Source organism: Vicugna pacos, chromosome 11, assembly GCF_048564905.1.
Source record: "Vicugna pacos chromosome 11, VicPac4, whole genome shotgun sequence".
In the NCBI taxonomy this organism is placed as follows: domain Eukaryota; kingdom Metazoa; phylum Chordata; class Mammalia; order Artiodactyla; family Camelidae; genus Vicugna; species Vicugna pacos.
In genome coordinates, this window is record NC_132997.1 from 26584552 (window position 1) to 26601118 (window position 16567).

Here is a 16567-nt window from a genome sequence, read left to right on the forward strand (position 1 = left end):
ACCCTAAAACAATTATATACTTTATACTCTAGACTGTATTTTTGGTCGGTATGTCTGACACTATGAATATTAACATCACTTCTGGGAATAAGTTTTAATATTAAAAAAGATTCAATCTAACAAAATACCTGACAGGATTCCTCACTGAGTATTTTAAGGAAAATAGAGAAAAAGATTAATAGATGTGTTCTCCTTTGCTTTTAAAAGTATTAAAAAGTATCTGAAAACTAGACATGTATACGTCCAGAACAAACTCTGGGCCACAGTATACACAAGGCAAGAGTGAATTACAGCACCTCAGACATAAAACATTTTAAATTACCATCTCATTTATGTGTATGTAAAACACTCAATACCGGTGAACTATTACAACCTGCAAGTCTCGGTATTAACCGGAAACGCCTGAGCAGCGGACACTGTGCCCGTGAGGTAATTCAGGTGGCACGTTGAGACTCAATTCGGTTTTCAAAGATTTGTTGAGCTTCTGCCTTTGATGCTGTCGCCTTCAAGGCACCAGTCCAAGTGCTCGTTAATCTGAGCCTCCGGAACGGCACTCTGACACACGGGGCAGGGGACCGGCCTGCCGAGCCCCGCGCCGCCGGGGCTCGGCGCTGCAGCTGGCGGGTGTGGGCTGCACTGTGCGTCGTCACCACCGCTCTGTATTTGCTCTTTCCTGATAAAAAAGTTGTCAAAAACAGTCTTGTCTTCTAGCCTGGGCCGTTTACTTGGGAATTTATCTCCAGGCCTGCTTGCACCCCGGGGTGCAGTCACCGGTGTTGCCTCCACGGCTCGTACGGACTTTCTTAGGGCTTTCGTAGGAGCCGCAACCCTTCTCTGAGCACCGGAAGGGGCCGGGCTCTTGGCGACGTCACGGGCTGTTGCGCCTTCTGCTGGAGACCCACGCGCACTTCGGGAAGCCTTCCGGCTGGCAGCTGGTACTCTAGGGAAGTAGTTGCTTACAACAGTTTGGTGACTGGTGCTGAGAACAGGGACGACCAGAGAAGTTTTTTCACTTGAACCATTCTGTTCAGATTTCACCTCAATTTTAGAATTAGGTCTTACAGCACGTGCAGAACGGTCCTGACTTAAAAGATCTTGGGTTTTATTAACAGCATGGGAGGTGACAAATTTTCCAGATGAAGGCAAGTTGCTCGTTTCTCCTAAAACATAGCCTTTTCCACTAAAAGGGATGAACAGCTGTCTCTCACCTCTGTTGGGTTTATCTGCAAAAGAAACAAATATTTTTCCCTGACTCAAAATGAATACTGTAGCAAATATTAAGCTACCAGACAGTTTTTTCAAAACGAAGAAGTACTCTTTTATCTACCTTAGACCCCTGTAATAATAATCTATTAATGGGAGAAGGGCCGTCTCCAGTAGCCAGGGCGCTCTGGTACTGAGAACACAAAGGACAGAAACCCTCCTCTCACGTTTAGACGAGGAGTGCTACCGTGCAAAGACCACCAACAAAGTACTTGACCTTGAAAACTACTTAGTATTCAGTTCAGTTCCAGAAGGGAAAAATCTGACCCTGCATTCTTCCCTCCAACTCACAAAACTGAGGATGCAATCTCCCCACATAAATCCTTCTATAGCTTCTCAACGTACTGGGTGTTTCAGATCTGAGAACTACAGCTGATGCTCGCGGGCCCCTCACACCCAGGACCCTGCTTCCCCAGGGAGGAAGCATTGACTTCAGTTACCTAGGTACCTCTGCAAAGGGCAGCAGCTCTGAACTTCACAGGAAGATGAAGTGCTGGCATAGTCATGTCACGTCCTTTCCCCAAGCTTCTCCCAGGGCAGATACATACGTACAGAAGTCAGCTGGATGGACTCCAACTGATAGGAAGGGGTGTAGCGCGGACTGACGTTCCGGGCATTGTTACTTGAATTACTGTTTTTATTTTGACAATCTTTTTGCCTTCTGTTTCCTAATGACTCAGGATAGGGAAGGGGACTTCGCCCTCAAATGTGAGCAGTGGAAACTGTTGCTACTTTTACTCACGTCTATATAAAGTGTATTTTTCTACCACCATCTCACGGACAATGGGACGTGTTTGCTTAAGCCCATGCCTGAAAACCCATCCACCACAAACAACCCTGAAGCCCGACTCAGGCCTGGGGCCAACGGACGGGCCTGCCTCTCCGTGGCGGCCGCGGGCGCGGGCAAGCCGGGGGAATGCGAGCCACCAGACCTGTCTCCTCCGCCGTGGGGGCTGGCTGCCTGCCGAGCCGTGCTCTCCCTTGGCCTTTCTTGGAGTAGTTCTCCGGCTCCTTGATCTTCACAAACATGCCCCCGCAGGTCTGCTGGTGCTCGGCCCACCAGTAGTCGTGGGCGGACGGCGCCCTGTTGGTGGCGCGCCTGACGAAGCCGTAGTAGGGCCCCCGGTGCTGGCACGGCCCGTCACAGCGCCACCAGTGTCGCCGGTACTCGTCCACCTCGTCGTGGAAAGTGTGGTACACCTGGGGTGAGACGACGTTTCAGCGTCAAACGGGCAAGTCAATGACTGATTTTAAGAAAATATATAAGCAGCCTTTTTTTTTTCTGTTTTTAAAACTTTCCCTTTCCCGGAGCTGTCTGAAGTTATTATTATGTTTGGGGAAAGACAGCAACCATACTTAGCTTCTGTTCAAAAGTTCATTTTAAAATATGGGCAGTTAATTTAGTACTTCCTAAACTGTGCAGAGAGTGCAAAATTTGAGATTAGAAGGCAAAAAAAATTAAAACAAAAAGCCTCTGTAAATGCTACATGTTTTAGAAGCCAGATTTTCAAATGATCCAAAATTAGGATAAAGACAAGAAAGCTCCGATGCGTAAGAACTGTCCCACTGCTGAGCTGGCACTTCCCCAGGAGGCCCAGGCCCGGAGGGAGGGCTGACGGGCTGTCTCCTGGCCGCACGCCCTGCCTCGCGGTGAGCCTGCTGGGCTCTCATTTCCGCTCCCGGGCGAAGAGCGCTCCAGGGGCCGGAGGTTCGCACCCTTGCGTTCCTCGGGGCTGTTCCAGGTGGCCTAGTGAAGGCGCTCAGGAGTGTCCGCCAACTGAGGGAGCCAAGAGCTTCACTCACTGAGTCAAAGAAAATCCGCAGTTAATGTGCTTCAGTCCTTAAACAGGATTCTTTAGGCTTCACCCTCCAGATGGATCTCACTTAGAACGTAAGCAGAAGACGGGCAGACGGGGGCTCTGACTGACGGGAAGGCCAGCCCTCCCGCCTGGGCGGCGCGGGGAGGGGCACCACCGGGAAACTGAGGCTCCTGAGCGACGCGGGTGCCCCTCTGACCTCTCAGTGGAACAGGACTACTGTGTAAGATAAGGGGCATCGGTACATGAGATTCTCTTTTTCTTTCCTTAATATATATTTTTGTTGACGTATAGTCAGTTCACAATGTTGTGTCAATTTTTTAAAATATATTTTCATTGAAGTAGAGATTTTCTTTGTTTTAAACCAAGGCATTCAACTCTAATAAATTCCCCTTGTGGGAAAGAATGCTAAGCTTTCTATAACTCTGTGGATAAACAGATTTACACTCACTAACTTCCCATCGTAAGGGAACAAATTCTGTAACTCAGCAAGCCCACAGACAACGCAAGCTACATTAGGTGCGGGGGGCCCCGAGGACCGAGGTCCAGGGGTGAGGCGGTGTGGAAGACCCTGCCTTCTCTCTCGTTGAGAACGGCTCACTTAGCAACTCAGTGGCAACAAAGACAGCAAACTGGATCTGTTTCGCTTCCAACGTCTGCAATTCCTGCAGTCTGGGGATGTGGCTTGTGAACAGCGTGGTCACTAACTGTCCCACGCCGTGAAGCCGGGCGCCCTGTGGCGTCCCGCTGTAACAGGGCGTAACCTGTACCAGCAAGGGGTGTCCAGGCGGTAAAGCCTCAACAAAAACACACAGACATCCAAGATAAAAGAGTGCTTCCTCTTCTGGCTGAACAACAGGAAGTACACTAGGACTTCACTTCAAGTGTAAATGCTAGTGAAGAAATTAAAAGCTTTTTATCCTGGCAACTCCATAGTCTCCTGCCAATCTGGATTTTATGTGATGGAGTTTAATGCGAGCCACTTTCCTGATGTTGAAGTAACTCTATCTGATAATTAAATGAGCTTAGAAAAGTACGACTTGACAGCTACAAAATAAGCGGGGGTGAGCACTTTTCATTTTCCACCACACTGGCCTTTCCTGCCTTTTAAAAGAAGGAAATACCCAAACAGACCAAAGAATTGAATCTCCGTAGGGACAGTCTCTTGCTGGATGCAGTTCACTCTTGCTAAGCCCCTGCAGGGGCCCTGCACTGTGCGTCGCACACAGATGGATACAGAGCGGATGGAGCCACCCTGTGTTCAGAGGCGTGGGACGGAATACTCTGACAGGTTACGTGTCTGCTGAGAGGTTCCAGGGAGGGAGAAGTTATAATCACACTGGAAGGACGAGGAGCATTTTGAGAAAAAGTAGAAGAGGCGGCATATTTTAGGGAGGGGACGTATGCGGAAGGCAGGAGGTGAAAAGTTTAGGCAGAAACACAGCCACGGGCAGGGGAGCTGTGGAAGTGAGGAGTAAAGGAATAGGGAGGCTATTTGATAAAATGAATCAGTAATAACAAAAAAAAATGAACGTTTCATTAGTACTTAGACTGTGCTCAAATGTTCTGCATGCATTTTCTCCTTTCATCCTCGCGAGGATGCAAGAGTTGGGATGGTTTCCATCCTCATTTCACCCGCCAGGGAACGGAGCCGTGGGGGACGAAGTAGCCCTATGGTGCACGCCCAGCGGGCTGGCACGTGGACGCCAGGGCCTGGCTCCTACTGCTTTACTGACGGCAGGTGCTGTCACCTCCACTGTGACATGCGGACACAGGAGTCAGAGGCTCTGGTGAAGGGAGGGGCACGTGACACGGGAGCAGAACACAGGATGGGCGAAGGCGGAGCGTGGGCCCTGAGAGGAAATTAACAGGTAACTGGAACGGTCCAGGAGGGAGCTTGTGGAGGCTGGGGGTGACCACAGACAACGTGTCACCCCGGACGTGGTCAGAGGTCTCGGGGGCATCGCTGACTCTTGCTTCCTCCTACGTGTGGTCCCGGACAAGCCAGTTCGCTGCTCTGGGCCTCTCGCTTGCTGTGCAAAATCCTCAGAGACAGCCTCTGTTTCTACCCAGTTCTCAACTATTAATTAAGTCCCAGAAAACCCCAAATAAATAACGAAATGTCACACCCACGTGTGGCATTCCCTACCGTTATGTTGGCTCCAGTCAGGCGATTGATGCGATGCATGTGTTTACAGAACTCTGGACCATGTCCCTCCCGGTCTTTATCATTATTAGTGACAAATAAATAGGCATGTATCATTTCATGCAAGAGGGTCTGAAACAGAAAACAATCAAATTAATTTGTTAGGACGCTTTTGAAAATAAAAATGCGTTTTCTTACTCTACCCAGGTCTTAACCTTCTTTAGATCACAGGCTCATTTCAGGAATGGATCAAAGTCATGAACTGTCTTTGTAGAAAAATTTATATAAGCAAACGTTCACAAAACTGCATATAATATCCAAAGATCTGTAGAACCCAGGTCAAGAACCACCTCTTCCTAAATAAAATAAGATAAAATGGCAAAAAAAATGAAGAACAACCTCTTCCAGGAAAGCCTTTTTGAATATTAATAAAAATTTAGAAAAGGTCAATGAATTCACCCACAAAAAAACTTTAAAATTCTGTACAGGGAAGAAATTCCCTGAGTCAAGGGCAAAGGCCAACTCAGAAAAATGTATGTGCAACTATCCCATGGCTATTAATTCCTCAAATATAAAGGGCTCCTACAGTCAACAGGAAAATGACCAACAATCCAGTTTTAAAATGCACAAAGGTCACGGACAGTTCACAGAAAATGAAACATAAAGGACCCATAGACACATAAACGTAGGAAAAAATGTTCAACTTCATTTCTAAGAACAGAAATGCAAATTAACACTACACTGGTGTACCACCTTTTGCTTATCAAGATGGGTGAAATTCCTAAGGTTTGACACCGTCAGTAAAGCTACAGGAAAGGAAGCGTGCCTGTCTGTCACTGGGAGGGGCACAGAACGGCACAGCCCCTGTGGAGGAGAATCTGGTAACACTTAGCCAAAACTCCAACCACGCTCATCCTGGGACCCGGCAGTTTACTACACTAATGGGAACGGTTGCACGTACACGGGGTTTTCACTGTGGCACTGCCTACAATGGCGACACTGGCAGCAGGCGCCTGGTTAAGTGAGCAACGGCACATCTGCATAATGGATTCTATGCAGCCATAAAAAAGAATAAAACCCATCTCTACGAAATGATCAGGAGAAAGCTACAGAGAGCATTCTTTTAATGAAAAAGGCAAAATAAGAGTGTCTATGGTATTTGTAAGACGTGTGCTCTGTGGCGGAGAGGGGCTAAGAGTGGCTGTAAACACGGGCAAAACAGAGCAAGGAAAGAAAAAAGACCGGTGATGACAGTGTCCTTTAGCAGGCAGACAGGTGAGGACAGAGGGCTGGGGGAGACGGAAATTTCTCTGGGCCGAGCTTTCTGTACATTGGGGATTTCTGAATCACGTAAACTTTTAACACAAATGATAAAACCGACTGCTCGTTCCATACCAAGGAAGCGTTAGTTTAGGTACAAAGTTAACAAAAGCATTTAAGGCTGTTATTTCATAATTAGTTCTAAAAAATATTAATACTTTTTTTAAGAAACGAATATTATGGGGGGAGGGTATAGCTCAATTGGTTGAGTGCCTGCTTAGCATGCACGAGGTCCTGGGTTTAATCCCCAGTCCCCCCTCTAAAAATAAATAAATAAACCTAGTTACCTCCCCCCCGCCAAAATAAACAAACAAACAAAAAAATGAAAATCATAAAGGTCTTCAAAATCATACCTTTTTCATAATCCTCCATAATTTTTTTAAAAAAGAATTTCCATCGGAAGAACTAGACTGGCAATAATGAACTACAGGCTTATGAAATTATGCTGAACAAAAAAATGGAATCAAACATTTTAACTCGGTCATTTTGAAGACTTCCCTTTTAGAGTAATCAACTCCATCTCTAAAAATGAACTTTATCTTTTCAAATAAATGTCACTCTACGAGACTCAAATTCAAAGGCCATTCTATATTTCAGATGTTTCTCAACATTCTTAAATAATGATAAATAACTATTATAAAAGAGAAGCAATTTACCTTCCTGATGTTTGGTTCAATTTAAACACATCCTGAAAATGGTGCCAGGTAGCCTACTGAACATCTGTTTTTATGTGTCTTACCATTCTCCACATTTGGGCTAGATTCAAGCAAGGCCTGACACAACAGTGCCCAAACACCTCTATTTCCCACCACTGTTCTGTATCTGGCCCAAAACCACTGCCTCCGCTCCTAAATATGCCAGAGGGTTAGCGGCCTCCCTTTTGTTCCCGGCCCTTCCATTCCTTCTGCCGGGAGCGCCCCCGCTGCTGACTACCTGTCAGAATTCCATCTGTCTTGTCGGACTTGCCTCCATGTTTCCATTCGCGGAAGTAATAGCTCTAAGGCAGCCGTGATGAGGCCAAGCGGTGCAGCTTTAGAGCCAGGGAAGCTACAGCCTAAACCAAGGAGCTGCTATTCATTATACACGAGACCCTGGACAAGTTATGGCTGGCTCTCTGTCCTTACAGTGGAGCTGTCCTAATTCACAGGGCTGGGGTAACGGCACACAGGAGAGTAACTAGCTTAGTCCGGGACACAGCAGGCGCTCAGTGAGTGCTGGGGGTGGTGATGTTAGCAGTCATCAAATCTACATCTCTGAAACCCTTTCTGAACTCCTCAAGAAGGAATTAAGTTAGTTAAGTTAGTCTTTTCCTACTCCGAATCCTATACATTATAAATTAGGTAGCTGCTTTAAAAAATGGTTCATGTTTATTTAATCACTTACACAGTAAACATTCATTAAGCAACTACTATTCCAATTAGGGCTCCTAGTAAGGTTGCTCTGGTTAATCATGTTCAACTTGTTTTGTCTATTTTTTTTTCTGCTTATTCACTGAGTTGCCAAGAGAGTTGTGTTAATATTTGCGACTACGACTGTGGATTGATTATTTCTCTTTTTTGCTTCTGCTAATTTACGCTTCATGTCCTTTAAAGCTATGTTATTACTTTTAGGGTTTTATGTGTTTTTATTTAATAGATTGTTTTATCATTATAAAATGTCCCCCTTTTCTCCTAGGAAAACCTCTTCCCTTAAAATCTTTAGTCTAACATTAATGTAGCCCCAGCAGCTTTCTGTTAAGTTTTGGCATGTCTTTAACTGGAGGGTTTAGTCCATTTACATTTAATATAATAACTGATATTGTGTTTATGTCTACCTTTCTCTTTATTTTATCTGGGCTCTGTTCCTTTTTTCCTTTCTTCTTTAGTAATCAAGTATTTCTGGTGTAACAGTTTACATCTAGTTGCTATTTCCTTTTTTTTGTAATATAAAATTTACCATCTTTTTTTTTTCCTCTTTTTTTCCCAATGAAGATACCAGGGATTGAACCCAGGACTTCATGCACGCTAAGGATGCACTCTGCCACTGAGCTATACCTACCCCTCCAAAATTTACCATCTTAACTGTTTTTAAGTGTACAGTTCAGTAGCGCTAAGTACATTCACACTGTTGTGGAATCCATTACCTTTTATTATCCTTAAAACCAGCATCCTTCATATTTCTAAGCATGTTTTAACTTACTTCCCATCCAACCTCTGCCACCTACGTTGTTTTGTCCATACATTTCAAGTGATACAACTGGGGCAATACAAGTCACACTGGGTGCATCTTGGGTACTTACAAGCATATACTAGACTCAACTAGATGCAGTCTCAAGAGTTTTTGCTAGTAGGAGTGACCATCAGCTCTAGATCTGAAGTGTGCCCTCATGCTGGTTTGTTCTGCCAACTCAGCTCAATGTCCTGGGAGGGCACCTTGGTGGCTGAACAGAGAATCAAAATTCACGTGTCCCAGTTGGAGCCTAAGTTTTCCTCTGCTTCTAAATCCATGACTCAACCTACCGGAACCTTAATTTCCTCGTTTATAACACACACTGAACAGAACTGTTGTAAAGATCAAATCTGATAATATACCTGAAAGATCCTAGCTTTGAAACACTATAAAAATATTAGGTAACCATTATTATTTGCCCCACAATAAAAGTTTGCAATGACTGAAAACTGAAAATTTTTTTTACGTGTACCGGGTAATTGACAGCAGCCTAAATCTGTAAGCATTTTAAATGACTGCGCTAATCAGGGTTATGCAGAGTACCTCAACGAGATCCTTTCTTGGTCTCAACTTTAAGAGGGGTTCACTGAGTCGGATGGAGCACATGCCACCTCTCCCTTCATAGCTGCATATCCCAGCACACCTGGAAAACAACCAGCACAAAACTGTCATTTACCAAACATATACAAAAGGGAAACAGGAAAGAGAGAGATCTATATACACTCCTGGGCAGTTCAGACTGAGAGGACGCAATGGCAGATGGCTTTCTCGAAAGTTCCCCCTCTCTGTTAGGAGATGCTTGCGTTTCACCCCACTTAGGGAGACAGACACGTGAACAGTCGTGGCTTCCCTTACCCGAGCCAGGCTGCAGCTGCTTAAATATTATCCCATTCTGCTGCTCCCTCTCCTCCTACCAGCTATAATCAGTCTGTGGTTCTCACGCTTGGCGGTCGGAAAGGGATCCTTTCGGGGCATCCCTGATGATGATCCCTTGGGCCCAGAAATAGGGAAACATCACCCTTTCCCCACTCTAACGCGAGAGCTCACTGCTAGGTCGTGACAGCCTAATGAGCAGAGACCAGGATGGCAGGCTTCCTTGGGAGGATTCACCGCGTGTCGGCGTTCTTTCTTATGGGCAGACGCTGGCTATTTCCCCCTCCTGGGTCCTAAAGTACTACCATCAGACAAATCGGAAATGTATTAATTTGTCTCCTAGTGAAGGGGGGAGATTCAAAGAAACATCCTTTTCTCCCATTTTGTCCCTTATATAAGTCAAACCGTCGCGGGGTAGGCCACACAGCTTTCTTCAAGTTGTCTGAGCGGGAGAGAGAAGGGTGGGGAGGGAGAGAGACACCAAGAGGAGCTGCCTGCCCCCAAACCACACCCCCGGCTTAACGCCCCCGGAGCCGGGGCTGCGGAAGGGCCGCCGGCCGCCTCCTTCCCCAGCGGCGCTCGGGACTCACAGCGTCATTCGCATGCTCCACTTCACCTCGACGGCCTCCAGCTTGCCCCAGAAGAAACGATCGTTGAACTGCACAAACAGGGCCCGCAAATCCGGGGTGGGGTCCACCAACTCCCAGGTCGCGTCCACCAGCGACAGCGGCTCCCGGGCCTGGTCGTGCCTCGAGACCTGCAGGTCCCACTCCTCCTGAAGCTGCAGCGCCAACACCAGGTCCTCATCCATCGCAGCCAGGCTCGCTGCCGGGCGCGGCCGCGACTCCGGGTCCCCGAGCCTCGCAGGGCCGGGTCGAGCTCCTAGGCGATACCGGCTCTCCGGCTACTCTCGGGTCAGCCCGCCGGTCTCGCGAGACTCTAGGAAAACTGGCTCGACAAGAAGAATGAGCCTTTCTCCGAACGCCGAACTCAAGATTCTGGGGTTTAAAATATAGAACTCAGCCCGACACGTCCAAGCGGGCTCGAAACTTGGGTTCTCAGCGTCTGAGCCTGAGGAAGTTTTCTGGAAGCTAGTAACCGTCTCTACGCTTCGCGGGTAACGTCAAACACCGACGTCACGCTCGGCCCATGCGCACTACTCACGTCTCTCTGCCTCGCCCTGCGCTCGCTTCCGCGATAGCTCTCGACGCATGCGCTCTAGGCGGCTGGCGTTCTCGCGCAGCCGCACTGTCTGCGCTCGGTCCCTTGCGCAGGCGCAGTGTCTGAGGCTCAGACCTGGGCGCAGGCGTACTCGTCTCTCTTCCATCCTGCTTCCTGAGCCCTTGGAGCTCGGCCCGGCTCGGGTGGGCCTCGACAGCAGCGGTACCGGGGGCGGCAATAGTGACAGCGACTGCGTGAGAGCCGGACGGAAATGGTGATGGCGATGTCAGATAGCGCGGCGAGCCGCCTGAGGCGACAGCTGGAGTCGGGCGGCTTCGATCCGCGGCTGTACGTGAAGCAGCTCTCCCAACAGTCGGACGGGGACCGAGACCTGCAGGAGCACCGGCAGCGCATCCAGGCGCTGGCGGAGGAGACGGCGCAGAACCTGAAGCGCAACGTCTACCAGAACTACCGGCAGTTCATAGAGACGGCCCGCGAGATCTCCTACCTGGAGAGCGAGATGTATCAGCTCAGCCACCTGCTGACCGAGCAGAAGAGCAGCCTGGAGAGCATCCCTCTAACCCTGCTGCCGGCCGCCGCCGCCGCCGCCGCGGGGGCCGCCGCCGCTTCCGGAGGGGAGGAGGGGGGAGGTGGCGCCGGGGGCCGCGACCACCTCCGGGGCCAGGCTGGCTTTTTCCCCAGCCCTGGGGGCGCCTCCCGCGACAGTTCCGGTCCAGGCGAGGAGGGAAAGCAACGCACTCTCACCACCCTGCTCGAGAAGGTGGAAGGCTGCAGGCACCTGCTGGAGACGCCGGGACAATACCTGGTGTACAATGGGGACCTGGTGGAGTACGAAGCGGACCACATGGCCCAGCTGCAGCGGGTACACGGCTTTCTCATGAACGACTGTTTGCTGGTGGCCACCTGGCTGCCTCAGCGGCGGGGCATGTATCGCTACAACGCCCTCTATCCCCTGGATGGTTTGGCCGTGGTCAATGTCAAGGACAACCCCCCCATGAAGGACATGTTCAAGCTGCTCATGTTTCCCGAGAGTCGCATTTTTCAGGCAGAAAACGCAAAAATCAAACGAGAGTGGCTGGAAGTGCTGGAGGAAACCAAGAGGGCCCTCAGTGAAAAAAGACGCAGGGAGCAGGAGGAGGCAGCGGCCCCTCGAGGGCCACCGCAGGTGACATCCAAGGCCAGCAACCCATTTGAGGATGAGGACGACGACGAACCAGCTGCTCCAGAGGTAGAAGAAGATAAGGTAGACCTCTCGATGGAATGGATCCAGGAGTTGCCTGAAGACCTGGACGTCTGTATCGCCCAGAGGGACTTCGAAGGGGCCGTGGACCTGCTGGATAAATTGAACCATTACCTAGAAGATAAGCCCAGTCCGCCTCCGGTAAAAGAACTGCGGGCCAAGGTGGATGAGCGGGTCCGCCAGCTCACCGAGGTGCTGGTTTTTGAACTCTCCCCGGATCGGTCCCTGAGAGGTGGTCCCAAGGCTACCCGGAGGGCGGTCTCCCAGCTCATCCGGCTGGGCCAGTGCACGAAGGCTTGTGAGCTGTTTTTGAGAAACAGAGCAGCGGCGGTGCACACGGCCATCCGCCAGCTTCGCATTGAAGGCGCCACTTTACTCTACATCCATAAGCTGTGCCATGTTTTCTTCACCAGCCTTCTTGAGACGGCAAGGGAATTTGAGACAGACTTTGCAGGCACTGACAGTGGCTGCTACTCTGCCTTTGTGGTCTGGGCGAGGTCAGCCATGGGCATGTTTGTGGATGCTTTTAGCAAACAGGTGTTTGACAGTAAGGAGAGCCTCTCCACAGCAGCCGAGTGTGTCAAAGTGGCGAAGGAGCACTGTCAGCAACTGGGTGACATCGGACTGGACCTCACCTTCATCATCCACGCCCTTCTGGTGAAAGACATCCAAGGGGCCTTGCACAGTTACAAAGAAATCATCATCGAAGCCACCAAGCATCGCAACTCCGAGGAGATGTGGAGGAGGATGAACCTGATGACTCCGGAGGCCCTGGGGAAGCTCAAAGAGGAGATGAAGAGTTGCGGGGTGAGTAACTTTGAGCAGTACACCGGGGATGACTGCTGGGTGAATCTGAGTTACACGGTGGTTGCTTTCACGAAACAGACCATGGGCTTCCTGGAAGAGGCACTGAAGCTGTATTTCCCCGAGCTGCACATGGTCCTCTTGGAGAGCCTGGTGGAGATCATTTTGGTCGCTGTCCAGCACGTGGATTACAGTCTTCGGTGTGAGCAAGATCCAGAGAAGAAGGCCTTTATCAGACAGAATGCATCCTTTCTGTATGAAACTGTCCTCCCTGTGGTGGAGAAGAGGTTTGAAGAAGGTGTGGGGAAACCCGCCAAGCAGCTCCAGGACCTAAGAAACGCATCGAGACTGATCCGTGTGAATCCAGAAAGCACAACATCAGTGGTCTGATGTCTGGACCTGTTTCCGTGTCTACATATTGCTTATATATTATTTATATTTATATTAAGGTGTACTAGCATATTCTTTGTAGTCTCAAACACAGCCTAAAAGTAAAAGATGCTTTCTCATATAGAAATGCAAAGTCAAAGGGGGAAGGAAAAAATGTTAAATTAAGCCCATGTAACAAAAAACATTGGAATTATTAAAATATATGCTTTCCTTTTCAATGATGCTAACTCTCTAACGAGTATATTGCCACACTGTAGCATTTCAGCTTACCCTTTGAGTCAAAACACACTTTCTCACAGTATATATTATGCAGCACAGATAAACAATATCTATACATGCCTAGAGTTTAAATATGCTGTGAAAGGTTCCCAGCTCGCTAAGATGTTAGGTTTCTTAAAGAGCACAGTAAAGCACGCCGTTTCACATACTTCTGCACCTTAAAATGTGATTGAACGATTTGGGGAAAAGAAAGGAGTTGAGAAAATTGATCTTAGGGTAAATTTTGGTCAGAAGAATGCCTTCTAGTTGGTGTAGCTGGCGTGTGGACTCGAATACTCCGATTCTGGTTGAATACAAGAGGAAGCTGTCAGACGGTTTGGCCCACGTTGCCGGTGTAATTTAAATGGCTAATTAGTTTCAGCTGCTGATTAGCAGCTTATAGTACTTGATTTCAGAGCATTTACTGGGAAATCTTAAGGACTATGATAAGTATGTATTTTTTTTTTTTTTACAGATTTCTGAGTCTGAAGTTCCAGCTGGAGCTTTTGTCTTTATCGTCTTAAAGAAATAAACATAGCTAACAGGACACATCCGGGAACCTGGCAGCAGCCAGTGATGTTAGCTGTCCTCGCCCACTTTCAGTGTGGGTCACATATAGCGGCTCAGACGTCTTGCAAATGGGAGAAAAGTCTTCACTGACACTTTTATTTAGATTTCAGGGCCTGGGTGGGCGGGAAGTTAGGAAAAATCATGTGCAAAGCCTGTCATGTTCTCAAGTATGACTGCTTTGAGCAGAGATTTGTTTTCTTTTTCTTTTAAAAAAAATTTTTTTGAGATTTGTTTTCTTTTTGGCAGCCAACTGGAGAACAGAAAAGTGAGACAGTGTGCCCAAAGAAGGGGGAAAGAAAAACCTTTGGTGATTCCTACTAAAATGCTCCATGCTGCCTTTTTCTTCTTCTTTTTTTAATTTAATTTGTGTTTCAAAATGAGTATAATGCTTACTTCGGATTGTTTAGTAAAACAAAAATAACTAAAGAAATTTGAGCTTCCCAAGGTTTCTAAACTGTAACTTTCATTGTAAATCGATTATATAGCATTCCTCATACTTGGAGACCCGCCTTTCCCCAGGCTTCTAGTTGTGACTCTTGTCCATAAGTGCTATTTCTGATGCCGGATGACTGCAAAAGGTCACTTCTTTTATCTGAAAATAAACACGGGTAGTAAGACTGTGGAAATTATGTAAAACCTAAAACAGCTTCCATTTGCAGCTTAGGGTTATAAAAGCTCCTTGACTTCATTACTCATATACCAGACGAACCTTTTCTTTTCTTTCTCGGTGTGCATATTTAAAAGGTTGAAAATGATCAAAGTTACAGATTCTCTTTGATTTTTTTTTCACACAGCTTTAGCATTTTCTAGATAATAACCAAACTTGGATATCTCAGTTGGACAAAACAGTTATAATCTGCCTTTTTTTTTTTTTAAGGATCGCTGGAAACTTGAATTTGAAAATTTTGTGATTATTTTGTGCCACTTACAGTTTCTATAATTATATTGTATGAAACCCGTAGTGTGTAAATATTTGATGTGGGGCGCCTGAAATGATACTTCTGAAATCAAAACTTCTCTTAAGGCATGAAGTTGTAAAAACCTCAGTGTGTGTACTCGGATGCTTAAACGGTTGCCTCTTCGTAGAACTGTCTGCTTTAAAACTGGAAGTACAGAATTCTCTTCTGTCAAAAGCTGCGTGTTCCTTAAAGTTGTGGCTGAAGAAGTATGCTCTGGGTGAATCAGTTAGTGTGGGGAATGGATTAGACCTTCAAAGTTACGAAGTATGTGTGTGCCCAGACAGCAATTTTGCTGCATTCCTCCAAGTGGGGTCAGAGTTCTTCTCTCTAGTTTTGTGTTGCATTAGACTCCAAAACAAGGTCTGAAAGTTGGATGCGGTTAGAGATCGTCCCCAAATATGGTACATACTGTATCCGACCACTTACACGTTGATTGCCTTTTCTCGGTTGCTTCCAACATAACACTGTCACTTGAACGTGGAATCACAGACTTGATTGAATTAATTGCTGTTCTGAAAAAATACACCCTGTGGAATTAAGTCTTTTTTGATTAAAGCCTCATTTCACTTAAGTGCTGAAAACTCACTTATTTTTGTTTAAAATACTACCTATAGTTAAGTCGTTGGCACTTGTATTTTGCAATATGCTTACGTAAGACTGAATTCGGGACTTGACACGTAGTGTAAATTCAGTTTGTGTACATTTTGCTTATTGACATGCTGTGATCTGAGGGAATCTGAGATGTTTTACCAAAATAAAGCTTAAATTTTTTCTTACACTGGATAAAACTGATTGGTATTACAGCATTATATCTATTTCTCTTCTTTAATCAGGATTTAATATTCTTATGTTCATGCTACTGAATTGTTTTCAGAGATTATGTTGGTTTTTTGTTTTTTTATATGAGGATAAGTATGAAACTATTTTAGATAAGTGTTCTGCTACTGTCAGAATTGTGAATTAAGTCAGATCACAACTTTTTAGGATTGCCCCGAATGGGAAATTCCAGGTACACAAAGTGTGAATTTACTCTAAAAAGTGGGTTTTATGTCATCTTTAAATGAAGAAAATACCATGTGGCCATATGACCTAGGAACTAGGACCATAAATAATGGGATTTCTTCTTAGAAAAAAAATAATACGTGGATATTGAGGGAACTGTTACATAAAATTGATTAAACAGTGTTTATCAAATGCTGTTTCTCACATTAACTAAAATGTGGGGTGGGGAGGACAAAATAAAGTTAAGCATGCTCTCTCAATATGCCTAAAGATTGGAGAAAGAAGAGACTAAAAACTTAGGAAAAGTAAATTAACAAATTAAAGGCAAAACAATGTGTTGCAAATTAAACAAAATTTAAATAATTGAGTAATTGTAAACTCTGCAAAAAGCAAAAAAGCAAAACCCCAAAAACGTGTGTGTTGCAGTTTGAGTGCTGTGGGGGGTGCTGAGCAGGGACAGATGGTGTTATTTTGAGTTCTCAACGTCTTTGTGGAATTGTTGGTCTTGGAGCTGGTCCTGGATGGAGGCTAGATG

General features: G+C 46.6%; 2 protein-coding genes across 3 annotated transcripts; one reads left to right on the forward strand and one right to left on the reverse strand.

Moving 5' to 3' along the window:
* Positions 1 to 307: 307 nt before the first annotated feature.
* Positions 308 to 10807, reverse strand: SPRTN (SprT-like N-terminal domain). The gene is made up of 5 exons (XM_006212379.4): positions 10218 to 10807; positions 9298 to 9397; positions 5230 to 5358; positions 2196 to 2463; positions 308 to 1223 (listed from the first exon to the last, which is right to left on the reverse strand). Exons 1-5 carry the CDS (start codon positions 10436 to 10438, stop codon positions 466 to 468), a joined length of 1476 nt encoding a protein of 491 aa, XP_006212441.2. The 5' UTR covers positions 10439 to 10807; the 3' UTR covers positions 308 to 465.
* A 115-nt stretch (positions 10808 to 10922) lies between these two features.
* Positions 10923 to 15818, forward strand: EXOC8 (exocyst complex component 8). Of its 2 annotated transcripts, XM_072970961.1 has the most exons (2): positions 10923 to 12856; positions 13977 to 15818. In XM_072970961.1, exons 1-2 carry the CDS (start codon positions 11060 to 11062, stop codon positions 14031 to 14033), a joined length of 1854 nt encoding a protein of 617 aa, XP_072827062.1. In that variant the 5' UTR covers positions 10923 to 11059; the 3' UTR covers positions 14034 to 15818. The 2 variants fall into 2 exon arrangements, with proteins under 2 accessions (XP_072827062.1, XP_072827061.1); XM_072970960.1 differs by having other exon boundaries at positions 10923 to 15818.
* Positions 15819 to 16567: the final 749 nt, after the last annotated feature.